Source organism: Falco rusticolus, chromosome 3, assembly GCF_015220075.1.
Source record: "Falco rusticolus isolate bFalRus1 chromosome 3, bFalRus1.pri, whole genome shotgun sequence".
NCBI classification, from domain to species: Eukaryota; Metazoa; Chordata; class Aves; order Falconiformes; family Falconidae; genus Falco; species Falco rusticolus.
Window position 1 is genome coordinate 101,796,173 of NC_051189.1, and position 26,773 is coordinate 101,822,945.

Sequence of the window (26,773 nt, forward strand, 5' to 3'; positions counted from 1 at the left end):
TGGAGGTGTTAAATCAGAAATACAGGAGAACTAAAACTCAAAAGAAACTGAAGGAACGTGGTAGAAGTGTTTACATTTCAAATGCAACAAAGGAGAACATGACAGTAGAAGAAAATAGATTAGAAACCAGGAGAATATATTACTGTACAAATGCTAATATACTTAAAAAGGTGGATATTTCTGCTTCTTTTTATTCTAATGTTGCTTCCCACTAAGGCATTCTTTGAAAAGAGAGTTGTTCTTGGTTGACACGTTTCACTAGCAGTTTTTATTGTGCATATGAGCATGTGTGTGGTATTAGTTTTCTGCTGTGCTATCCACTACTGAGAGACTCTTCACTTTTCTTTGCATAATAAAGCACATAATAGCCTGGATTAGCTAAATTGTAGGTGATAACAGATTGGAAAGAAGTGAATGATGAAGATATAGGACACCACATGTGTATTAGTTTCATATGAATTATTTCTCGTGAACTTGATGAAAGTAGGTTGGAAGAACAAGGGCTCAATGAATGAACTTCATGTGAAAGACTACAATAAATGGCTAATGGTTTAAGATAAACATGATTTGTGAGAGTTAACGTTCAGATTTGATTCATGTTTTAAAAATCATGTGAAATAAAAACTCTGTGGTTTTGCAAGGTACGAAGTGAAAGATTTCTGCAGAATATAAATAGAAGTACAAGTTTGTTATTTCCAGAGCTACACTTTTTAAAGGAAAGTCAAATGTTTGATAAACATACAGTAGATTTAAAAATAAAATTAATTTTCATCTGGAAAAGTGGAAAAAATAATAATATTGCAAAAGCTGTAGCCATTTTATTAGAGAAACAAGGATACAAATGCATCATATTTTAAGACACTAACACAGGTGGACAAGTGTGCCTTTAGTTAATTTTTGTAATGTTCAAATATGTAATTTTCTTATATTCAAAATTACAAACAAAAAAGAATGGCGTGCCTTTAAAAATAGCTACATTGAGCCAAGGTGCCGCTACACGTCTGTGAAAGAGGCTGTAAAATTAATTTGGAGTTGGAAGATGGCATTCTGGCTAGCATGCACAGGGCGTTGTGGCCATGTAAGCTGCTCCCCAGCAGGGTGGCTGATTAATTACCCTTTTGCAAGGTAGATGCAGTGATAAAGGACGGAGGTCATACTGGCAGTTAGGTGCCCCACACGGTGGGAAGGTAGACACTTGCGTTTCATCAGAGGTTATGGTCTGAGGTTGGCTGGGGTTTGGTATCAAGCATCTGCTCCTCTCCAGAATAGAAACTGGATTGTGAATCCACGCGTGAGTGGTCCACTCGGGTTGCAGTCTCTTAGCTGATGTTGGTGCTGACCATCTGAAAAGCACCAGGAGGTTGGCTTTTGTCATGAGAAGTCCTTTGGGTCAGGTTTTTAACTATCAGTCTGCACTGTTCTGTCTGAGGGAGGTGGATGCTTCAGACCAATTACCTGATGAAGTCATTGTTTCAGAATGTAAAGTGATCCTCCCTGGGCCTCTAGGGACAGCTTTTAAGATCCAAAAATCATTTTTTTCCTTCTCCTGTTTATACCATACCACTCTCTATTTGTAGAGCCTGCTACTGTAGTATCTGAGATGCTCTTATTCTTCTTAGAGGGCAGGAATGTTCATGGGTTGTTTGCTGTCAGGAGTAGTAGTACTACTCATTAGACCCATTTTTGTCAGGCTAGTTTAGCATATCCCAGACTTCAAGCATTTGAGTGAGCCTGATGATGGATCTGGGCTCTCCTGAAGCTGATGGGGCTTTCCATGGGTTGACTGCAGGTGTGCTTCAGCCTTTAAACTTGAATCAATTCCATTGTTTCCTGCTGTGTTTGGTTGGCTTGTCCTTGCTGGAAAAGTAGTTTGTTTCCAGTTTCATTAAAAACAAAACGCACATACACACCCCGCTTTGTATTTAAAAGAACAAATATGTACAGTATTTGAAGATTATACTATTCGAAATTAAAGTGGGGCTGTTAAAGGAAAATGGATTAAGTAAAATTTCTAACTCATGTTACACATGTAAAACAGTTTGGTGTTTGAAAAGTCAACACATTTAAAATATCATCTTGGATCTGGTTGCTTTGTAGCAAGATGTACTGAGAAAAATGGCATGGTTCTTATATTGGGTAAAAATCTTGTGAGCTTGACTTAGGGTGGGATGATGGGGATCATAAACTGGGATCTTTGCCACTAAAAGGTTCTTCAAAATATGTGATTAAATAATAGTAAGTACGTTAATCTGTTTTACAGGATCTCTTTTCAATCAATGCTTATGTTTATGCTCAGAAGCCACAGCTGGATATTCACAGTTTTGAGGGTACCTTCACACGGGTAAGTAGTGTTGTACTTACACTTCTACTTCTCTCCTCTATTTCTTAATGTAAGTGAAACCTGTACTTTGTGTCAAAATTGTATCAGATCTTTCCTTAGCTTTACAGCCATACTTTTTTCCATGTTCCTGCCATGGCAGTCCTTCATTTAGAAGACATCCTGGTAAATATGCATTGCGGAAGGCTAATACAAAAATAATATCTGAAAAGCAGAATCAGAGAATTGGGTATTTGTTGGCATTGCTATAATCTCTTTATAGGAAAGCACTTGTATAGTAGTACGTATTGTTGGTTTCCAGGCATCTAATTTATTATTCCTATATGTCAAAAAAGTGGGCAAGTTGAATATGTTCAGTAGCCTGAGACGATGCAATTGTTACTTTACGTGCAGTGAAAACGTGCCTTGTTTAACAGCGTTTCTGTTCAAGGGAAACCTAGTATTCCCAAAGTTCAGTCATCTCAAAAAGTAAAATGAACCTAAAAACTATTTACAGAGGCTTTATGAAATCTTTTTTCCAGCTGTAACTATTCTCAAAACTAAACTCAAAAACTCAAATGAATATGATAATAATAATGCAATAATTTCTGTGACTTGTTTTAGTTATTTTCAAATGGTGGCCTGCTAAAGTTAACCCTTCAAAGCAGGGTGTCCTAATATGTGGTATTGCTTGTTTAAAAAAAAATAGATTTGTAGCATTATATTGGCAGATACAGCAGTTGTTTATGTTAGCCAGATTCATTGTTTAGTGGACTCATTTCTCTTGATAGTTTGTTTCTAAAATAATTTGAGAATTAACTACTATGGAGGTAGAGAGAAGGGCTTTTTTACCCAAGTGACTCAAATTGGTAATAGATTTTGTTCAGTAATTGGAGTTCCAGTTCACAATTCTAAGTACACTGATGAATGAGGTATTGCAGTTGTTGGCTCTCAAAGACCAATTTATACCAGTTATATAGTTCATGCTGCCTACAAAGTAAATTTCATTTGCCCACGCCTTCTAAAGCTGTAAGCAACAAGGTTTACTTAAACCTTGTATTGACCAATTGTCCAAATGAAACTTCTATTAACAGCTGTAAAATTCATGTTATTCCTGTCCCAGTGGCTAAGTGTGTACTTTTCTAAATACAAATTGAACTCCTCGGAGCCTTTTTAACAACACTGGTACGTGTAGAGATACTGGGAAATCGTCACTAAACAGTTGCTCCCCATTGTGGGTTCTGTTTGTATATGTAATAAAAGCTGTATGATTCCAGTATCCCTGATACACGTAAATAACCCTGATGCATTGTATGTTTCCAGATTTACATACGTGGTGTTTGGCCTCTTCAGTAGGAAGGGCAGCTCAAACTGAACGTGGGTGTGCATGTGTCTGAGGGCAGCGCCCTCACGTTTGGTTCAGTGGATCACACCGTAGATACTTTTAGAAGGTTGTTTCTCTGGGGTTTTTTTGTTAACGGCATGTCTGCTTAGTGAAATGTTGGTTTAGGACACCTGTTTACTGATTCATCTTTCTACTGCTGTAAGCCCTTGCTTACACTAAATCAGTTTTTGCATCCAATTTCTATTTTATGTTAAAGTAAAAAACATTCGTGTGCTTAGCGATGCTAATGAATACCTTTTTCCTACTTAAACATTGATGTTCAAAGAGTTCTTGCAGGGGTAGGTTGACAGGGTAATAGCACATTGATTTTTCTTTTCTTTTTTTTCTCTGTTATGAAGACAGAGGGCTAACAATGTAGAAGACAAACTTAGATAATTTCAAAAAGTACACGACCATAAAACAAAACAAACTTACCTGCACAGCTCTGGAGTTTTTAGGAGGGAGCAACTTCTCTAAAGCACTTCTATGTGAGAAATGTATCCCCAGCAAAGCTGACAGAAGACACTTTTCGCGGTACACCTCCATAACAGGTCCGGAGGAGTTAAAGCTCTTCTCCGCCGTGCCTGCCAGCTTCACGTGAAGTTAGTTTCCATTGTCCTCCATGGATTTTGGTGTTACACGCAGTCAGGGCATGGAAGTGAGCGTGTGTCTTTGAGCTTGTGGGAAGGATCATGTCTGGTCCTTAAATAATGGCAAAAGTTAATTCCTCTCCTCTTCTCCCCGCTTCTGAACATCCTATCAACAAACAATAGATGAGCTAAATCGGCGTTCTGTGAAAATGTGTAAGATAGTTTTATTTGTTCTCAGGGCATCATCTGTGTCTTGGCTGAGCTTATTTTGAAATAGATGCGCAGAACAGGGATTTACACAGAACTTCTAGAGTTTCTCTTCTGTCTGAGGCTCCTATGTAGTCTTGATAAATTAGGAAGCCATTTCATCAGTTCTGAAAAAGCAAGAGAAAATACACATCTGTAAAAAGCGAATGAACGGTAGCCATGCTTCTTAACCCAGGTGTTACCAGCTGGAGCCCAAGGAGTGCTCTAGAGCATCACGTCAGTGTGCACTGGCCTGACCAGTATTCCGACCTTTTGCTTACAGCTTCTGTGCAGAATCATGGAAGTAGTCTCTTCTGGTTTTGGCCTTGGCTGGCTTTTGTTTAAATTTGGGTCCTTTTTCCCCCATTCCCTTAAGAACTCTTTCTTTTAATTTCTCTTATATTGCAGCTCTAGGCTGTCACCTCAGTCTCTTTATTTACTTTGGGAATATATCTAAATTTTTTTTTTTTTTTCATTTTTGTACCAGTAGAAATCTCACAGAACCGATTCTTTTGAGTTTAGTTCATTCATCTGCTGTCGTAAACTCTTTTCCTATGGTACAGACCTATTTAGTATAATTTTTTCCAGTGTAGCATCTTGTCAGATGTTTAAAAATCTGCGTTAATGCAAACCCTGTTGCAGGTAGCTGTTGATATTTTGGAAAAATACATATGGAAATGTGAGCACTAAAAATTTTTGTTCGTTTATGAGTAGAATCTCTGGACTGGGGCTAATTATACAGATGTTTTCTTGGCTAAGTCTTCTATTTTAGTAGAGAGAATGTTGAGTCATTTTTATATATATATTATTTTTTTTGCTTCATGTTTGCTGTTGGAGAATTACCTGTTTGAAGCAATTGCTGTGTTCACTTCAGGCTGGCTTAATTTTATGTTGCCAGTGAAGGGCATGGCATTATGTCTTGTGACTCCTTTTCAAAAACTCACCTTCCTTGTTCTGGCACAAACAGCCATACGGACAGTCAGACTAGGGAGCTGATGCCTGACCCTGTCCAAAACAGGTATGCCAGTAAAAGGAACATAGCAAGAATTTTTTAATGGTGAGATTGGGGTGGGGAAGGTATCTCTTCCAGTGATGCACCTAACCTCATGTGCGTTCTTCCCCTTTCCTACAGAAGTTGGTGGGGGTGGTTGTGCTGCATCCTGTCAGGTAGGAGTAGGGCTAGGAAAGGTCAGATTGAGGTGGTACGTGGGTTCATTGGAGGATTAGGTATTTTGTCTCAAAGGTCTCTGTCATTGTCTGAAAAAAAAGTAGTTTTGAAACCTTTTAAATGGCTACTTGAAATTTGTCATCATCCTTGGCCAACTGTATTACAAATTCAGGACTGAGAGTAGGAAATATTCAGTTATTATTTCACTGCTCATCTTTCCCTTTTTCTCTGCACATGCAAGAGCTGTAGAGTAATTTTCTTTGATAGGAACTGTAGACAGTTTGAACCTCCATGGTCAATACTGCACATGACTTCAAAACCAGCCTGAATGTGAGGCTTGAATGCAATACTGAACTGCACTATTCTGATAATTACCTTAATTCAGAATTTAAAGAGCAATAAACATACAGCCACCAAATGAAATTCAACCCAGCAGACCTTAAGTGGAAACTTCATCAGCTGGACAAAGAACCTGTTGTATGTCAAACTTCTGCTGCTAGGGTGATTGATTTCATTTACCCCAAAACATGTATCGTTCTGTTAGCTGTAATAGCGTCAGAAACATTGCAGAATCATTTCTTCTTACCACTGACTGGGTCTTGTTCAAGAATTGATGTCCTTGTCCGTTCCTTGCTATATCTATCCCTACAGTCTCTCTCAAGGGCAGAAATAAAAATGTGAAACAGAGAAACTCATTATTTATAAATGCACTTTTTAGTTTCATTTGATAACTTATGACAAATGAAAAGTAAGGTTAAGTCCTCAGCCATCCAGGTATGGAAGGTGTGGTATCTGGTAATGAATGGTGGAAAGCTGGAAATGTTAGATGAGGGTGTAAAGACGTTAAAGGATCATAACGAAATAAGAAGCTGCTAACTGATCGGCCAAGCTGTTCTGTTGGTGAGCCTGGCAAGAGTGGAAAGAGCTATAGCTCGTTAGATGTTTTCCTATTTTGGATGACCTGCAAGAAGGCATTTCACAAAGTCTTGTAGCAGGTAGACATCTGACAAGTGACTTGTTCCTGGCTGTGTTGGCAGCTCTCCGTAATCACTGCAGGGCTTTTGATTTCTTCTTGTAGTATGGAAGAGTCTCATGTCTTAAAATTTGCTCACGGAAGACTAAACTGAGGCAGATAAAAGACGTTCCTCACGTAGCATCCTGTGTGGAACAGTAGCCAGAAGCAGGCTGCTGGGAAAGAGAATACAACTAGAGTAAGGAGGTGGTAACACTTTCTCATTCTGTCTCTCATGATCTGAGAACTTCCTGAATCAGAGCTGGTTTCTGTGAGTAATCTGCAATGAATTTTCCTTCTTTAAATTTACCTGGTCTCGCCTTGAACCTTTTAGCATTCAAATAGGAAGAAGTTGTACGAGTTACAAATTTTTATGGAGAGCAATTGCCGGTTGTTTCAGTTTTGCTGGCTGTATTTAGGGCTTCTTTGTCTGGGTGCCCATTTCATAGACTCCTGTCGTGTTCCTTATTAGAGTTCAGGTTTATTTAGCCATACCAAGTGTGGAAGCCACACTGACCACCCTTGTTTCCCCTTTTAAATTAATCATAGGTGATTTAAATTAAATGTACATTTAAATTAAATCATAGGTGTTTTTTCTATAGCTATTTTGTCCTGAAGTCTTTCTTTAGTCTTATCTAAAGTTACAATTATGAAGGTATGCAAGGATACAGCAGCGAACGTTTCTTTGACTTCTACAGCTTTTCTGTATCTCTAATTCTGTACATGAATTCTGTGCTAATGGCTAGTTAAAACACAATGCTCCTGTCAAAATTCAAATTCTTTCTTCATGCTGTAATTCAACATAATGCAAAAATGACTACTTCAGTTTGATTGCAGTTTTACTAAGTGGTAGCTGGGAAATTATCTCTTTCAGTGTTTGCGGGGAGCTATTTGGAGTCCCACTGAGGACAACAGGTATTCGGTATGGAACTTCTGAGGGCAAAATACAAATGCTTTTTCATTTGTTGAGACTAATTGCATCGCAAGTCCTATCACGGTATCTTGATTGTGAAAAACAGACCCATTCATTTCCATGAGGTTGCAGCCTTTGACTGAAACACGGGACCTATGTGGTCAGCTCTGTTTATGTGCACCATCCCATTACGTGCCTGCCCGGGACACCTCTGACAAGCTCAGCATGATTTGTTCTTCAATGTACAGCAGTGAGTCCTGATACACATTTTTCCTTGTTGTCCTGGTGTTTTTGGATAAAGTTAATTTTCGGTAGCTGGTGCAATGCTGTGCTTTGGAGGGCAGTGTTGATAAGCCACTGATGGTTTTAGTTGATGCTGGGTGATGTTTATACCAAGTCAAGGACTTCTGGATTTCTCAAGCCCTGCCAGCAAGAAGGTTGGGGGGGCACAGGACTAGGGAGGGGACACGGTCAGGACAGCTGACCCCAGCTGGCCAAAGGGGTATTCCATACCATGGGACGTCATGCTGAGTATATAAAGTGTGTGTGTGTAGGGGGGGTGTTGGCTCAGGGGATGTCACTGCTGGGGGACTGTCTGGGCATCATTCAGCTGGGGTGGGCAGTTATATTCTGCATACTTTCGGGGGTTTTGGTTGGGTTTTTTTCCCCTTCCCTTCCCATTTTATTCCTTTCTCCCTTCTCCCTCCTTTTCATTAAAAATGTTATTTTTGTTGTTATTATTTTATTTTATTCCAATTATTAAATTGTTTAAATCTCAACCCACAAGTTTTGCCTTGTTCCCAATTCTTGTCCCCATCCTGCTGTGGGTGGGGGAGTAAGTGAGCAGCTGCATGGTACCTACTTGCTGGCTGGGGTTAAACCAGGATGCTTGTACACCTATACATCATTTTCAGTTGACCTAGTGATGCAGTGAGAAACTTCACAAATTTCTTTTTAAGAATAGTTGAGCAGAATTTCCTGGTTTTTTTGCAGTATACGATGTTAGGCAGAACTGTAATAATCAAGCAAGCTGAAACACTTTGAATTATGCAGAATATTTGTGGATGATAAAAAGTAGCCAAGGTGTGTTGCTGGGAACAAGCTGTGCAGATCATGGCAAGTCACGAAGTTAAGATTCCTGTTTGGTGCCCAGCCCATCACGGGGGTTGAAGGTAGCAGCCTTCCACTCTGGTCACAGCTGGCTCATCGGCATTGTCCGTGTGGAAGAATTTCAGGGAAGTTGTCCTGTTAGGGTCAGTAATCCGTGAAAAAACCCTAACAGGAATGAAAAAGTTCCATATATCTTTTCAAGTCACATATGACCAGTTCGTGTCCTACTTCTAGCCTTGTAGAAACAGATTCTGAAACCTCTTGTTACATTCCTTAGGGAAGCTTACCACTGGACGTGGTTGTTTTTCGGCATTCCAGTGTAGGTGCCGATGTCCCCGGGGACAGCCATTCCCCAAACAGCTGCACTTATATTTTGACTATATTACTAGCATCTTCCACTGGAAAAACTAGTATTCTTGAATAGGTCCGACTTGAACTTCTATACACTGCTTAATTAGGCTCTCGGGAGGCTGACATAATTACAGAATCTGAATAACCCAGGTACAATAGCAAATCAAACCAGGAATCTAAGCATTATGAAGTTAGGAAAAATATAAACAAAAATTAGGCTGTGGATGTACCCCATCAAAGGCATCTCAGAAATAAGTTACTGTTACAAAGGTGATTGATAATTGCCACAAATTATACTTTTTTGAGCTAGATCAGAGGACTCTTCTTGTGTTTAATTTCTCAATGTTCAAGACTTCATCTCTTAATAGTACTACCAATAACTTTGAATATCGCTATAGCTGCTGATCCTGTTTTACCTTCAGAGATACATTTTCAGTTCTCTAGAACTGAACATTCCTTGGCCTGTCGATATGGAGTACTTCCACTGTTATGTAGCATATCGGGCGTTCACTTCTGCTCGTTAGTACTCCCCCAGTTCTGAGAACTCCTACATGATAGCATGTTGCTCCATTAGAGTGGGCTTGCGGTTGCTGTTGTCTCAAACTTCATCTATTTTAATTGTTAGGTGTATGGCAAATAATTCTTGGAAGAATTCATTCCTTAGATAAGAATCAAAAAATATTTCTTCTTTTTCTTAATGAAAGATAAATCTTACAGAACATCGATGATCTTGACAGAATTTTTACTTCCTGTATGAGTCTTGGTTCATAACTTGTGGTTTGCTTCTTACAACTAATTCCATGTCCTCTTCCTGTTCCCCTCTGATTTTTGACAGAACACCTCTATGCCTTTTAAACAATGGCTTTGCTTCACTTAGCAAGGAACTATAGCTCTTACTCTCTATGTAGGGATCTTTTGAGGTACACACAGAAACGCATTTGTTTAGTTTGAGGTTTCTCTTTTTTGGGAAGAGAGCTTCCTAAGCATCTCACCCTGTGCTTGGTGGTGGTTTCCAAATAGAGATGAAAAATGGACATAGGTTTTGATTATTGACATTATGTAGATTTTGGTGTGTGTTTTGGTAAATCAGTGGTCCCTCCTTTCCTGCAAAATGTTCAGCACAGTCTGTAGTTCAAGCAAATACACTTGATTATCCTACCTTCTAAAGTTTTCTTTGGTTGTAAACAGCACATTTCACAGCTGCTAATGAGTAACAAATCTGTACATGCTCCAAACTGATTATGAGAGATTAAGTCTGTTTACAATCTGTGGGCTGTTATTGCTTGGGAGGAGAAGAGGGGAGGGGAAAAAAGGAAAGTTTAAAATAATCACAGAAGCAATTTCCTGTTGAAGTATTTTTCCATGGGATATGTATTTTGTAAGTATGTGGTAAGACAATGCAAGTGTGCATTTCTTTTTAAAAGTCTGAGTATTTTTCTCTGAAGTTGATACATGTCGCTTGGATTGCAAAATGATGGTGACCATGACTTACTGTATGAGTTACAGATTATTTAAATTGTCATAGAGAACAGGCTATTAATTTTTAGGGGTTAGTGTTCATCACTCACTTTAACTGTTTGGTATAGCAAACTGTTCTGCAGTTTGATATATTCTTTTCCTCAGATATGTTCCTTTTAAAACATTATTGACTGTAGTTCTTTGAGTATCTTTGGGTTTAAGTAATATGAACATCAGTCAGTATTTCACTTTTGGGAAGTTATTTTTGTGTATGTGTACAGACAAAGTACGTGCAATGAATACTATCTTGCAGTAATTGAAACAAGGATGCAGAAATCCTGTAAAAGTTACTCGAACGGCTTGGCATTGTTCTTAACTAGCACTACTTGTGATGTTGATTTACTTATTTGCTGTTCATATTTTTAACAGGAAGACAGTGATCCAGCAGTTCATGAAAGCCTAAGCATAGAAAATACATTATGGGCAAGCACTGTTGTTGCTTCAGGTAAGTGTTGCAATAACAAAGCTGATAATGTAGCTAAAAACATCTGTGGAAGCGTATCTTTATTTTTACAACATGAAATATTAATGGCTTTTAAAAATGTTTTTGTCTTTCATGATTTTAATCTCTTGCTCCTCTGTTGTGTGCTTTCCCATTGGTTTCATCGTGCTACTCATAATGTTTTCATATCTTTTTAATCCTCCTTAATAGTTGTGGGGTTTTTTTACTTAATTTTGCTGTTTCAGTAGTGCTGTCCCTTGTACCCCACTAAAGTCACCGAACCTTTTTGTTTTAATTAAAACTTCAGGTTGTAAAGCACTCCATTCAGCTCACAGTGGGTACAGTCCTGAAAAGCAAGGGTGGGTGTGCATGTTAGGAGTTTTGCTTTTATGTTTACTCCATGCTGCGGGTGAGGTTTGCACAAAATCTTAATCAGAAAGTACAGATTTGTTTTACGGTTATGTAATTTTAAGATAATGGTTTCTAAATATTAGTAATGTTTTGTATGTGTCTCAGATACTGTAAGGAGGTCATGTTATCTAAATGCTGTATTCAGGCTTTAGGCCATCGTAGCTTTTCTTTTTTAGGAGCAGAAAATTGTCGTCTTCTGGTTTTGCCCTGTGTAAGAAAACTCAAACGGAGTGTGGCAAGAAGGGCTGTGGCAAGTCTGCACAGAAGCAGAGAGGAATGGTTTCTGAGAATGAGCCTAGGGCTTAGGATAGGGGATAGAACAACTGGAAGCATGAGCCATGAGGAGGAGGGGTATGGAGGTGGCAGGAAGGATGTAAAAAAGGGTCTGCACCTAACCTGTAGGTTGGTCCCTGCTGTAAAGGCTTCTGGCACCAGTCGGGGGGCTGCTGGAGGGCTGGGGGAGAGGGCTGGGGCGGCGTAGGTGGCAGAGGGCTCTGTGAGCCAGCACTCCTTTGCAGAGGCTGACCGCAGTCGTGCTCTTTGGTGCTCAGTGTTGTTTGGGTTGGTTGCACTGGGAAAACACTTGCTCTCAAACTGTTCCATCAAACAGGCAATGGCTAAAATTGTCCTCAGTTTTTTAACGCAAGTAGCCAAGATCTAGAACTGTGTGTAAAAAGATGCTGCTCATGGATTACAAAATTCAGTGCTGTGTACATTTCAGTTTGCTTTTCCACAGATTTATATATGGGGGCAAACTACACTCAGATACACGTTCGCAAAGTCAGTAATTCTGGATCAATAATTTTGACTTTTAATTGAAAACCGTTTATGTTTTCATTTCCCAGGGTACATGATGTGATTTTGTGTAGAAGTGTGGCTAATGTCTGAAGCCTCTCAATCTGCCATCTAAAGTTGGCACTTATGTTAATGGAAATGGTGCTTCTCAAAATTTATGCCTTAGTGTATGTTGGGGTTTTTTGAGGGGTCTTGTGAAGGCTTAATTGTTTATGAAGGACTTAAGTTATGTTGTTAATGATGGCAGCAGAAGAACACAGGAGAGGATAATTCTGTTGTTGGAGCATGGTTTTGAATAGTGGAATAGGACTCTAAGGGGAGACTGGACAACTCGATACAAAATAAAAATACTGGATGGCTCTTCAAGACTGCAGCCCCTTCTGAAGGGAAAAATGACGTGATCAAGTACTTTAAATGGTGTCATGGTGTGCATACAGAAGCTGGTTGAATTAAGATAGCAGAGAGGAATAATTTCCTTCGGTAACTGATTTGTGACATTAATCTTAATCTAAACTTTGGGGTATCATTCATTCCACTTACGTCATCTCATGTATTAACTGCAATTTAGTACTGTGCTAATGTGCTCCTCACACGCAAGTACTGCACTTACCACGCATATACAATTTCTATTTGGATATTGCCTTGTTCCATATGGCATTGTAAATCCAGATCTTATGAATTGCTCAGCACCTCTGTGGAGGTTATTTCACCATTTGACAGGATTAGGCCTTTGATGAAGAGCAGGAGTTATTGCCTTCAGTCCTTTGCTTATCTAATAAGGAATGTATAAGGTCTTAGAGGGGCACTGTGCATATAGTCATGGAGGAGGCCATAAGGCAAAACAATTAAGAGGTGGTTAAGATGTTCTAGATTTGATTGACAACTGATATTTGACTGTTTTCATCTGACTTCCCAGTTGAATGTACATAGTTTATCTTAGCATCAAGTATCCTACCTTATTAAATTTGAATTTTTATAGTGTGATTTTTTTAAAATTAGACTTCATAATTAAATTTCCAGGATTTGTGACAACTGAAAATCTTGTTGATAAGACACTTCTCCCTGGCTAACTGCATTATAGACACCCAGAAACTGCCTTGCTCAAAGCCTGCCAGGGCAGGGTGTCAGCGGTAGATGCTGCAGGCCCTCTGGCATCCCTGGCCTGGCACGGCCTGGCACACGCTGTTGCCGCCTGTGCGGGTCAGTGGGAGATGCTGCCCACACCCCGGCTCTGCAGGCAGGTACCACTCGGGTTCCAGGAGAGCGAAGCACGTGGCAGTCTGAGTGCTGTTCTGCTCTGCAGGTGGCTGCCTCACCTCAGCCATGCTCGTGTCTGCGTGCATTCCCCTTACTGTCTCGATGCACAGTGCTCTTACATGCAGGCATTTTTCACCCCAAAGTATATGATGTCTGTGTGCAAGCCCCATCTTTTGTTACTTTGCCACTTCAATTCAAGAAGGCAGGTTTGTAGCCTGTGCCTGGATGGTGTGGGGTAGAGTTCTGCCCTGCAGCGCTGCCTGTACATCTCCATTTCCCTTCAGACTCTCGGTGTGGCAGCCCTTAAGCCATCCTACCCTGGAAGGCGACTTCCTCCAGTGCACTCCAAGCAGCGTGGACAGTATGTGTTATTCAGCCAAGCAAATGTGTGGTCTGTTGCTCCTGGGACGATGCTATGCCTTGGCGACGCCTCGGGGGTTGATACAGAGCATTCTGGGTCAACCCCACTGTTGCCTTGGCCTGTTACTGACTGATGCTGTCAGTCTCAGGGGTGGAAACAGGGAGCCACATCACAGATGTCCACGAAAGGAATATGTAGCCAAGTTGCAGATACAAAGCCTCACTTAATTTTAAAAAAGGACAGTTGTTGGGTGAAGGGTTCTCCTTCCCATTTTCCTCCTTCCAGCAGTTAAATAGATACTGAATTTCCTGGTATTCCCTTTGACATATAGCACAAACCACATTGCACCAGCTGGGAGAGACACATGCTGTTGCTATTTGTCAAGGTGATACAGAGGTTCAAGGTCAGGTTGGAAAAGTGTTCAGGGAATTATGTGGGGAACACCTTCAGAAAACTCGAGCTCTGGTTGCTGATGTCCTGGCAGTTCTAGAGGAGAGAGACCACAAATCAATCACCTTGCAGATCAGTAACAGTCAATGTAAGTGAATGAAGGTTTCAAGGAATCTTAGCAGCTACCTGTTGAATGCAGGTAACCAAACCTCATGAAAATATCAGAACACTACGATAATGGATTCTACAGCAAAAATAAAAAAAAGGATGTATTGCAAGTGCAGTACAAGTAACAAGAAAAATATTTGTTATAATTTAGAACTATTTTTCTTTTCTTTTTGTATTTTGGGAACTAATAAATTGGTTCAACAAAATCATGTAGCATCAGACAACTTAAGAATAAACTATTCCATAGCTTTTTTTATATCAACAGATAAAGTTTGGGAGAGTGAGATTCCTCAAATTTATACATTTGGGAGGTGTTTACTATCCTTGGTTTCAGTACATCTCCTTACCCCTTAGAATAACCATAAGCTAAATGGAAAAGAAAAAACCTACCATTTTGTCACACCTAATATATATGTGCAGATGTTCTAGTCTCAGTATTGATAGTTTGGGTAGCTGCTGCTGCCAGATGTGAAGTGTTTTCTGCCACTTGCTGGACAGCCCTGACAGCCCTGGGGACTGTGCACGATGTCCATCCTGACCACAGAAAGTGCAAAGACTAATTTGCCGGGATCACGCTGGAAGCCTCTGCTGGAGTGGAAATCAAAAGCCCCTCAAGTCCAAAGCGTGCGGCCGTCCTTTTGTTACTCTTTAATAAGTGAGATAGCAAAAAATATTCTGAGTTTTTTCACTTAGAGGCAACATCCCAGTGAGTTTCAGATACGTAGCGGTGAGGTATGGAGTCTGTGCACCATTCTTAGTATCTGTGTTATTTCTGTGGAGTTAGTAGTAGAGCCTGAAGGGGGAAGGAAGGTGTGGTTAGTGAAACCCTGAAAAAATGCTATCGCTGACGGAACAGTTTTAAGTACGAAGAAATAATTTAAACCACCAAGTATCTGAAAACCTCTTAATTTATTTTTTTTGGTTTATATTTTATTTTTATTTCATAAATAAAATAAAAAAATAGTTTATCTTTAATTAAATTTCTTCTCTTCTTGATCGTTTGTGTTTGTGACATCACTGATTTGCTTTCAGAAAGGGAGAGGAAAACGTCAGCCGTTGCATTTTAAAAAGCCTCAGAAGGTCCCCTACAGTATGGGTGTATCTGTCTGCTCCCCATTTACTGTAATCATCAGTGTGGTTCAAACTCTAAACAAGATAATGCAGTTTTGAGACCCCTGCTGAGATATCTATTAAGAGGACATTTGTATTAATGGAATTTTCATTTCGGCAGGTGTCAGTCTTGAAAAGTCACTTTAGATAAAATCAGGACAATTTGTATAACTGCACAGCTGTAAAAGGCACTGTTTTGTGCCAAGTCCTACATGTGATTTTAATTAATTAGAGCGCTCTGTTTTTACATAGCTTACATCGTGCGTGGGAGATACTACAAATTAATATGATCACAGCCCGGATTCAGAGTATGCCAGATTGTGTGTGTTAACTCTGCACAGGTCCTCTTGTAGCTCTTTTCCAGCTCACATGTTTATTCTGGTGGTATCTCCTGTAACTTCTCTCTCCTTTGTTAACCACTTTGCCCTTGCTTATCAGTGGTTGCCCAGTTTACACAGGAGCCAGTTTTCAGAGAGGCCCATACATAAAAATACTTGAGTCGTTGCTTTTAACAAGCCTGAGGTCGCCGTCTGGCCATGCTTCCCAGAGCCCCCACGTTGGATTCGGGTCTGGCTACTGTGACCACAGTGACGTTCATTGCAAGTATGCGTCGTGTGAGTCTTTCTTCCCAGCTGGCATCAAGCTTAGATTTGCTGAGGGTAACGAGAGGTAATGGTGGGTAAAACCCCCTCCAGAGCACCAGAACTGTCCCTGCTGCAACAGCTGTGGGACAGCACTGCAGTTGGGCTCGGAGTGTTCTGCATTGATGGAACTCAGGTCTGAGGAGCCCTCGAATCAGCAGTGATGCTTTGCTGGTAACTAGCAGCCCCAGAAGTTTAAAATCAAAGATCTATGCCTCAGCAAAAGAAGCAGCTCAGATCTAGGCAAAACTATGATCAAAATGCAGTAGTCGGAATGGACGTTACCTGACTTTCACCTCTGAAGCCAGCTTTTCAGGGAGCAAAATACAAGACAGCTTGTTTCCCTGAGCTGCGACAGCCAGGCAGGCGATGCCAAGTGGAGAGGTGCCAGCTGGAAGGGAGAAGTCCAGGTCTGCCCGAGCTGACCCGACCCGTGGGGCTGCTGAGGCTGGGGGTGCAGGAGGGGGTTCCTGCAGGGCATCGGCCAGTGCGTTCTGGCCGCTGGGTAGGGCTCGACTCAGAGCATCGCTCCAAAGTGAAGGGCCCCAAAGGGATGTAGGCATCAGCTGGACACCAGCAGAGAGCGGTCAGACGTGATGGATCAATGACTGTTCTTTTATGAAAGTCAGGAGGAATTTTGGGGTGTGTTGGGGGTGTGTTACTAATACCCTAATCTGCACATTGCACTGCACTGCAGTGAAACAGCAGAGGCTGGCTTTGGGAAAAATGTTATGTCAAGGGAAGTCTTCAGAAAAAGCTTTCGTATGGAGAGGAAAATAATACAAAAACTAATTTTTAATTGTCCAGATGTAATGTAGAATCACTTTTTCGTGTGTGGATGCAAAGTTTTCACTTGCATTCTCATTTTGGACTAAATGAAACTTCTTTTCTGTAATGCCAACATCGCTAACTGCCATCCTCTTTTTTTCTTTGTGTGCGCCTTCCGTTTCTCATGACCTGTTTAGACCTCACGGGTGGTGGTGGCAGATCTTGCACATGGTCCTGATTGCCAGTGACTTAATGTCAGACAAATGTGTAATACTTCTACAGTTTTACAATTTTCTGAGCAGGGTGTTCCGGACAAGTTATGTTAATTATTTCTTTATAGTGTTAAGACAACATAAAATACCACATTATCAGCTGTGCTGCCATAAAGCCATTTCAGGTCACTTGAAAAAGTAATAGAAATAAGGGTTTTGTCCTGTGCTAGAAAATACAATAGTGTCTTATTAATAAAAACTTGAATTTAAATTTAATATAAAAAATTTAGTGATGCTGAAGCCCAGTTTTCCCATACTATTCAGTAAAAATTGACTGAAAGATAATTGGAACTGGCAAATCATTTTTATAAGTTAATGAACAGGATAATATTTTTGTATGGGATTCTATCAGAGTAGTTAATTGGGTGAACTAGTTTTTACATCATTATAAATGACTGGCAATTTGTATGGTGCATTCAGCACCATTGTACTCGTTTTGTATTCCTCGAAGTTATCCACACTCCGTGTAAACTTCTTAAAACAGTTGGAGACAATTTTATGTCCAAATGTAAGTTCTTAACCAGTTACATTGAAAGTATTGTTTTCTTAAAAAGGAGTAAAGCATGTTGTCATGTTTATGGATATTAATTAAAGAAGTTGTAATGAACCTTCATAGTCAATTCTGAAAAACAACACTGATACTATGTATGTTACGTAAATGGGCTTTTTAATACAATGGATGTGTTTGAGGGACTGTAAATTACTGCAAGTTTTAATTCAGACAAATCTTGTCTGAACTACTTGAGACATCTGTTTTACTTTTTGTTTGTTTGCTTTTCAGGAACTGTAATTGGTGTTGTCATTTACACAGGCAAGGAGACTCGAAGTGTAATGAACACGTCCAATCCAAAGAATAAGGTAAGTTAGCCTCATTGGGGCATTTCCTACTTGGTTCTCATGAAAATAGCTGTACCTAAACCCAAAAATCTTGCTCTGTTGTGTTTGTTGAACTGGCTTGACCTTTGGTATGAGAAGTGAATTGTGCCTTAGTCTCTTTTTGGAAGTAAAATTATTCTTCCTTTAGCTTGGAGTGTTACAGGTACTAATGGAAATACTTGTCTTCAAAGTATAAACGTGCATCTTCAGACTGTCGTGCTTCTGTCTCACAGCTAAATATCCATTCCCACTTCACTTCTCTCTGATTATTTTACTGTAAAGTGTTTGGCCAAAGCTACACAGTAGTTGTAAGGGATGTCTATGACAGACTACTGAAATTTACTCGGGCTCCCAGAGAAGCAGAGCAAGATAACTGAGGTGCACTCAGTACCCAGAATGCTCTTCCAGGGATTTTTGTAAGCGATGAAAACATTCTCAAGAGATTTGTCTGTTGAAAAGATACCAGAAGTTTGAGTGCTTCCCTTTGTACAAGGTTCTTTCAGTTCAAAACAAAGCAAATAGCTCTTCATTTCGTTGGTAATGTTTCTAATGTGAGTTGGGGAGGGCCTTCAATTATCAAGAAATGAAACTTCAGTTGTAGGCTGTATCTTACAACCTAGACCTGTGTTTAGTAGGAAGATAATTATATTAAGAAAGGAAAAAAATCTTGCAAGAGGTTTAGAAAACAGTCAATTGTGACAGGTTGCCATTTTCACGCCATTCATAATAAGTTGCTCTGAGTAGGATCATCAGGAATGAAATGATAATACAAATTGCTTGAAGCAGTTACTGCAGTCCCCTGAGTGTATTGATTTGTGTTTCTAATAAAGAGATGCTTTTAAATGTCTCATTGACAGAGACAGGTGATGTGTACCATTATGTGGATTAAAGATGGCCTTTTATTATTTTAATCTTTGTAACATACTTTTTTAAAATAAGAGTAAAATGTAACCAGAATGTTCATGGTGCGTGATTATTTTCTGTTCCATCTGATACAAAGATGAGCCCTTTACAAACAGAATCTTTCTCGTAAGAATTCTGAACAGCTTATGACTAATAAATAATTCTCATAGGTGTTTAGAATGAAATTATTTAATATATTAGATTGATAGAGTAATATGCGTAAATGTAACACACTATCCAAATTCAACAGATTCTGGGGGTGTATTGGATAAGGGCTTCTTAAATTATTTTTTTATTTATGAGTATTTCACACAGAAACTATGATAAAGGGTGAAAACATTTGTGGCTAATATTTCCTTCATGTCTTCAAAATTACTATTATTAGTTTCTCCAAATTTTCATCAGCAAAAGATTAAGTAGCAGATAAAACTACAAAAAATAGATCCAGCAGTGTGTTGACAAGCTGCAGCATGGTTTCTACTCTTATGGCAATACGTGTACCACCTTTGCTTGCATGAGTGTTACAGCTGCTAACAATTAAATGTGTTGTTCTTTGAGACAAGCTGGGAACCTAAATAAACTTAATCATTTTCATGAAGCACTAAGAAGCAAAATATTACATGTATACATGCACATGCATAAACTAACAGCCACATCCAAATAATACTATCTGGCATATATTGCACTGTCAGTATATGAACACTATCACAAACTGTCAGGGTCGGAAGGGACCTTTAGAGACCATCTGGTCTAAGGCTCTGCTGGAGCAGGGTCACCTCGAGCAGGTTGCTTGGAGTCGCGTCCAGACAGGTTTGAATGTCTCCAGAGGAGCCTCTGCAGCCTCTCTGGCCAGCCTGTCCTAGTGATGGAGCACTGGGCTCCAGGGAAAGAAGTTCTTCCTCCTCTTCAGGTGGAACTTCTTGTGTTGCAGTTTGTACCCATTGCCCCTTGTCCTGTCACTGGGCACCACTGGAAAGAGCCCGGCCCCGTCCTCCTGACACCTCAGGTATTTGTAGGCATTGATGGGATCCCCTCTCAGCCTCCTCTTCTCCAGGCTGAACAGCCCCAGCTCCCTCAGCCCTTCCCCCTCAGGAAGATGCTCCAGCCCCTCATCACCTTCACAGCCTCAGCTGGACCCTCCCCAGTAGCTCCCTGTCTCCTGAACCGGGGCACCCAGCACTGGACCCAGCACTCCAGATGTGCCTCACCAGGGCAGAGCAGAGGGGCAGCATCCCCTCCCTCGACCTGCTGGCCACGCTTCTCCTCACGTCCCCCAGGGTCCCACTGGCCCCTTGGCCACCAGGTCACGCTGCTGGCCCAGGGGCAACGTGCTGCCCCCCAGCCCTCCCAGGCCCTTCCCCGCAGAGCTGCCCCCCAGCAGGCCAGCCCAGCCCGTGCTGGTGCGTGGGGCTGTCCCTGCCCAGGGGCAGGACCCGACACCGACCGTGGTTGGACTCCATGGGGCTCCTCTGCCGACCCCCCAGCCTGCTGGGCCACCAGCCGCTCCTCGGTTCGGTACCACCAGCAAACGTGCCAGGGGCCGGTCTGCACCTCAGCCTCATCGCCGGTAAGCTGCACGGGCTGGACCAGCACGGACCCTGGGGAACGCCACCAGCCACGGGCCTCCGGCCAGGCTCTGCGCCGCTGATCGCAGCCCTCTGAGCTCCACCGTTCAGCCAGCTGTCAAACCACCTCACTGTCCGCTCATCTGACCCGCCCTTCCTGAGCTTACTGGGGAGGGTGTTGTGGGAGACAATGCCAAAAGCCTTGCTGAGGTCAAGGTAGACAACAACCCCCACCGCTCTCCCCTCGCCTACCCAGCCAGTCATTCCATCACAGAAGGCTGTCAGGTTGGCCAGGCATGATTTCCTCTTGGTGAATCCATGTTGACTGTTCCTGATGATCTTCTTATCCTCCACGTGCTTTGAGATGACCTCCAGGATTAGCTATTCCATCACTATCTAAAATAATTAGCTCAGGAGCAATTCAGGGGAGGTTTAGACTGGACATGAAGAAGCATTTCTTTACCAAGAGGGTGCTCAAACCCTGGAACAAGCTTTTTGGAGAGGTGATCGATGCACTGTGCCGGTCAGTGTTTGAGGTGTTTGGACAGTGCTCTTAATAACATGCTTTAACTGTTGGTCAGGTGGTTGGACTAGATGATCATTGTATGTATTTTCCAACTGAAATAGTCTATTCTAATTAGAAATCATGCTTTTAAATAGCATGTTATCTGGCACTAATAAAACCAGGTAATGTTTGTGGAAGTAAACTGTACTCATTCATTGTCCAAAGGCCTTTCAAGGAGTCATTGACCCATTAAGATGTTCAGTGTTCTGAATATGTATATTCATTTGTTCCATGGAGGTGCTTAGTTCTTTGTACCATAGTTAGCTGATGGGTATCTACTAAATATAAAAAATAAGGCTTAATATAGTATATGTAAAGTTACCAGCTTTAAATGCCTCTGCCTTGGTAGTTGCTGTATAGAATATTTCTAAAATTTAAAAATTAATCTTACACTGAGCAGGTGAAGACTTTCTCTAGAGCCTATTTTCTACATCAAGTGCATCAACGCTGTGTCAGCTGTCACATTATTCTGTAAATGTGTAAATGAGTCCTGTGTGTACCAATTGCCCAACAATAATATTGGCATGAGATTTTTCTCTCTGTGGACTGAACATCCTTGTTTAAAGCAGTAGCTAACAAGTAACATGACCATAAGGGTGGGTTTGGAAACTGAAAGCAGAAAAACACTTAAGGCTGTTACAGATGAGTAAGTGACAAAATGCGGTACTGCAGCATGAAAAGTGGTTGTCAATGTTTTTTAACATGTAGTTTTAACTCCACCTGTTGTGGAGTTAGCTTCTCGCTGGCTGTGCATCTCCAGCCGCGGGGCGAGGTTGGTTTGCGTCCGTCCCGTAGGGCCTGCAGGTGGTAGGTACTCTGTGTAGCTGGCCTTGCGACAGGTGGACAGGCACTACTTGGGTTGTTCCTGCTCAGTGTACTTGGCAGGGGGGATCTTCCCGTGTTTTCTCAAGCTTGACAATAAGGGTTACCTGTTGGATAGGGTTTGTAGCATTGGAGCCCAAAGGAGGGCAAAGGGAGTCTGAAACTGTCCTTGAAATTAGAAGATACGTTATAGTTGAGGGATGAAAGATTTGAACATTTAATAAAAAATAAATCTGCACCTAACTGTTCTGGAAACAGAATTGAAATTAAATTAATTGTGATATTGCTGCAAACTGGAGAGGAGGTAAGCCTGCCCTTCTTCTGCTTTAGGGAAGAACTGTGCCAAGTACTATTTGGAACTGGTTTTAAGCAGCACGCTGTCTCTCTTGCTCTTTAAAAACAATAATAATATTCTAGAGATTATCCTGTAAAATGTGTTGATGTGCTGTGTTGGGAGTATGGTTCAGCGATGCTTGTGTCTTCAGGCCTTGGGAGAAGGCAAACACTGAGATGTGTCCTTTTCAATTTATGTTGCCAAACTGAAACTCCTGTGTCCAGAAATAAGCCAGAAATACACAGGCTTGACTTTTTTATCGTTCCTCTCTTCACTGAAATACAGGTAGGTGCTTCAGTTGTATTTCTTGCTGGAGTATAACGTTACTGCTGTACTTCGTGCTATAAACTGGGCCTTTCCAATGGCAAATGTTTAGGTTTTCTGCTTTTTTGACTAAACCAGTATTAAAATTCAGAGACGCAGACTGCTCTACAAACACTGAGCAGGAGACTAAAACTGAAGTAAGTTTGAGCAAACTTACACATGGAGAAGCTGTGAAATATATGCAACTGCTCACGCATGTGGTTTATCTGTGTGTTAAACTTAGAAGGATTTATTGTGTTTGCTGAAGTATTTAGTCATTCAAGCAACAATTTCTTAACTTAAAGTCAACACTTGGTTGTTTTATTACAATTATAAAAATTGTTTCATTGCCTAAGGATGCAGACACGGTCTGAAAAACACAAAGATAGAAGAGAATTTTCTTAATGGATCAATTCAATATGTTTTTAATTCCGAACAATATAAAGAAAAAATATTTCTGAAAAGGTTTAATTTCAGTCTAAAATGATGTATGGTCTTTGCTTTAGATAAATGTAGAAATGGGAACATCAACGTTATTATAGTGTAATGACTGTCTGTATTTTACCTCATTGGCAGTCACATCAGCCTACTCAGGAATGCAGTTCCAGCCTTAAAAAAAAAACCAGATTGAATTGTGCTCCTCACAATGCTGTAATCAGTAATCAATCCTATTTGGATAGATATTCTTAAACCTTGGCTTTCTGGATGAAGTTGGACTTGTCAATGCTAAAGGTCATTTATAGGTGTTAATTAACCAAGAGGGAAATTAACAAACTAAGGTTATTTATTTATTTTGCCTGGCATTTTGCAGTATTCTCATTCTTGCCTAGTTAAAGTGCGTAATAGGGGGTTTTTGTCATCTGAATTTAGAATTCTCTTGCAGTTCTGGTCTTCATAGAAAGCAAGATTGTTAGCACAGCTCTTCTGCAAATGTCACCCATTTCTATCAGTGGCAACAGATTTTGGGGGTAAAGTGAAAAAACCACAATGTGCTTGGAGGGAGACAGAAATAAATACAAGGCAGTGTATTTTGTGTGCTAAGATTGAGACATTAAAATTACTTGGACCATGCAGTATATATAGATATACACTTAGAATGTACATAATGCATCAAAATGAGTATGAATTATCTGAAATAGAACTTCTGAGAAATCACTAGCCTCTGTGGAGGAGCTGTGGCATGTAATCTGCCTAGTGTGCTTCAGATTAGGACAGAAATAGTTTTTATGTTGCTAATCCTTACAATCAGCATTGAAAACACTTGGGGGTTTTTTGTCTTATATTATTGAATTCTACATCTGCCATTACATTTTAACATCAGAAGTAAAACTTCATAGTAACCATGCAGTGTTCATCGAAATAGTAATGCTGGTTTTTCCCTAATCCTTAACTAGTCTGAAGTCAGATACGACATGTCTTGTGGTTGGTGATTTGCTGATTTTGTAAATGTTGGTTGGTTGGTTGTTTCTAAACTAAAATCTAAGAACTGGTATTTTTGTGTGTGTGTGTGTTGCCCATGGTTATTTGAAAATGACCTCACTGGTGAGCCTTGAAGTAACGAAAAAATATTTATATTCTGGTAAACTGAGATACCTCCCTCTCTCCTCCCATAAAACTTCTCTTCCTGGTGTTTTGTGACCAAACTCCTCTGCGTTTAAAAGGCTTCTCTATGCTTGTCCTTCTCTCTCACCCACTCTATGAGAAGAATTTTTGAAAAATATTTCCTAAAAAGGGACACCCCCACATCCACTTCTTTATTTGGAGTGAAATAGAGTGGCTGGAGCACATCCACGTGTTCCCAGGAACTCGTATTATGTCCCCGTTTACCCGTGCAGCACAGCATCCTCAGTACCCCAAATACACGCTTCTCCTGCACTGACAGGCTCTTTCGAACATCCTTAAATCTGGTTGCCACCATCTTGTAGTTCATTAGTAAGCCATGCGTAGCTGTGCCACCTCCAGGGGTGGCATGCCCCAGTCGGACGTGCCTTTCTGTTCCCGAGTACCTGTGCTAACGTTAGCAGCTGCTGCACTGTGCCGCCGGCCGCCTCCACAGGAGTGGCATCCCATCGTGAGCCTGCATGCGGCCCAGGGCGAGGGAAGGACATGCTCCGTGAGACGCCCCGGTCACACAAACAAGAATCTGCTGTTACCCAGAGCTTCAGAAAGGCAGTGGATGTGTCCTGCTGCTGCGCTGTTATGAGAGGGGCCAGTAACTTCACTTGCATGTTTTTCTTATTAAATTGATAATTTGATGTTTATAATCTATTTCAGAAGAATGGCTTTCTATGGCTCTGTGGCCTGTAGGGCCTCGGATAAAAGCAGGACCTTGAAAACTGTTATGTAGCTCTTAATGACAAATTTCATGGATTCAAAGAAGAAAAGGGTTTATAGCACTTTTTATTGGAGTATGGTCTGCTGTGCATAATCCTCCCAAAAACTCCTCTTTGTGTGGAATGAAATTGAGAAAGCTGTCACCTACAGGTAGTAAGTAGTCCCCAAACTTAGTTTGTCCCCTGTACCCAGAGCTCCTGTCCCAGGAAGTGCTTAACCACCAGCTCCCCTTGAAGTACGCAGATCCCTCCTGGTGGGTAGGAGAATTGTTGGGATGAGGCCAGGAAGAAATACAAGTGATGTGGTATTGGTGCTTTTCTCTCCATGTGCTCTCATCTCTGAGCGAGGGAAGGAAAGCAGCAAAAGATGGAAAATAGAGTAGCATCTCCCAAGGACCAGAATGTCTCCAGCAGTTCGAACAGTCGTAGGTAAAGGAAGTGGACACAAGCAGTCTTTCCCAAAAAGTTGGGAAAGAAAGGGCTAAACAGCAGAGGAGCTGCCCTTGTTCTTCCAAAACTGGGATCAGAATATAGGAACACTGATGCTTGGGAATGGCCAGCTGTGTTTTGGCAAACCAAAAGCAAAATTTGTGTCCTCTCTGAGACAGAAAGAATATCCACCTACTGTCGTTACCAGGAACTCCGTTCACTGAAATAGCAAAAGTGTGGAAGTAGTGATTTCAACCCTCAGATGACTAGTATGGAAAAAGGATAGTTCCACATAAAGGAACTGAGGTTTTCAGTTTTCTTTCATATATAGAAAACTGGAAGAATACTAGATTTATACCAGTGTATTAGAACACTGAGAAAACAGTAAGACTGAAAGTATTGATTGACTTCTTTGCATATGCAGACTGCTGCCTCCAGTGCCGCTCATCACTTGCGGGACTTCACTTCCTCGCCTGTGTTGCTCCTCACTGCTTGGTCACCGTTCGGAGTTAACCGTGCCATTGGCAAAGCGTGACTGCTGGGAGGCGGAGAGGGTGGGGGCAAGGGGCACTGCGCCTGCTAGGCCTTGAAGCGTCCTCAAGCTGCACCGCCTTCGCCCCACTCTGCGCTCTGCGGGGCTCCACGTGAGCTGTGCTGGGGCCACCGCGGTGCTGGGGCCGTGGAAGCAGGCTGTTACCTGCTTGCCTGCGTTAGGGTTACGCTCCGTGTAGCCGGAGCTTGTTAATAAGAACAATGTACCATGTTTGGTGCTGATTTTTTTTTTTTGGGGGGGGGGGGGCGGTTCTTACTGCATGGCTTTTCTTGGAAGTCTCAAACCTTTAATTTCATTGTTGAATTGCTCCACATGCTTTCCTTTGTACAGACACACTCAGACATTCCTGAAACTTTCAGTTCTAAAAGCTTTGATTCTGCAGCTATGTAGAAAGCCAGGTGTTCTTAATATCTTTATTTAACAACTCTTAGTGATTATTAGAAATGCCTATATAATTTTTCTTTTTGATAATTTCCCATAATTTGTACAATTCTTTTCCTATTTTTCCAAATTTGCTCAACTTTTCCCAATACGGAAAGGAATTCTATAAGGAGGAACAGAGGGATTACTTTTTGTGGTGTGCATGTTCAAAGTATATTAATTTTTTTTGAATTATTATGAAAAAGGGATGTCTTAAGTGTCAGAAGCTGGGATCTTCCTGAGACCTGCACAGCAATCTTGAAATAGACACTCGTCTGATGCTCACGTCTCACTGGGATGCCCTACAGGCGTTGTGGTTCGGCTGGCCATAGCCACCCTTTCGTGTAGGAGCGAGCACAGAGAAACAGGTCTTCCGTGTGTTTGCATGTATGAGACTCTCTACGCAGCTGAAGTCTGATGAGTTTCTGTAAGTACTGGAGGCTCAG

General features: G+C 41.1%; 1 protein-coding gene across 2 annotated transcripts in view; it reads left to right on the plus strand.

The window, feature by feature from the left end:
* Positions 1-26,773, plus strand: part of ATP9B (ATPase phospholipid transporting 9B (putative)) — a 167,799-nt gene that overhangs the window by 74,066 nt on the left and 66,960 nt on the right. For both annotated transcript variants that reach the window (XM_037378763.1, XM_037378764.1), the window contains exons 9-11: positions 2,261-2,341; positions 10,979-11,054; positions 18,006-18,082. In XM_037378763.1, the coding sequence (XP_037234660.1) occupies positions 2,261-2,341; positions 10,979-11,054; positions 18,006-18,082 (234 nt within the window). The remainder of the gene's footprint in view (positions 1-2,260; positions 2,342-10,978; positions 11,055-18,005; positions 18,083-26,773) is intronic.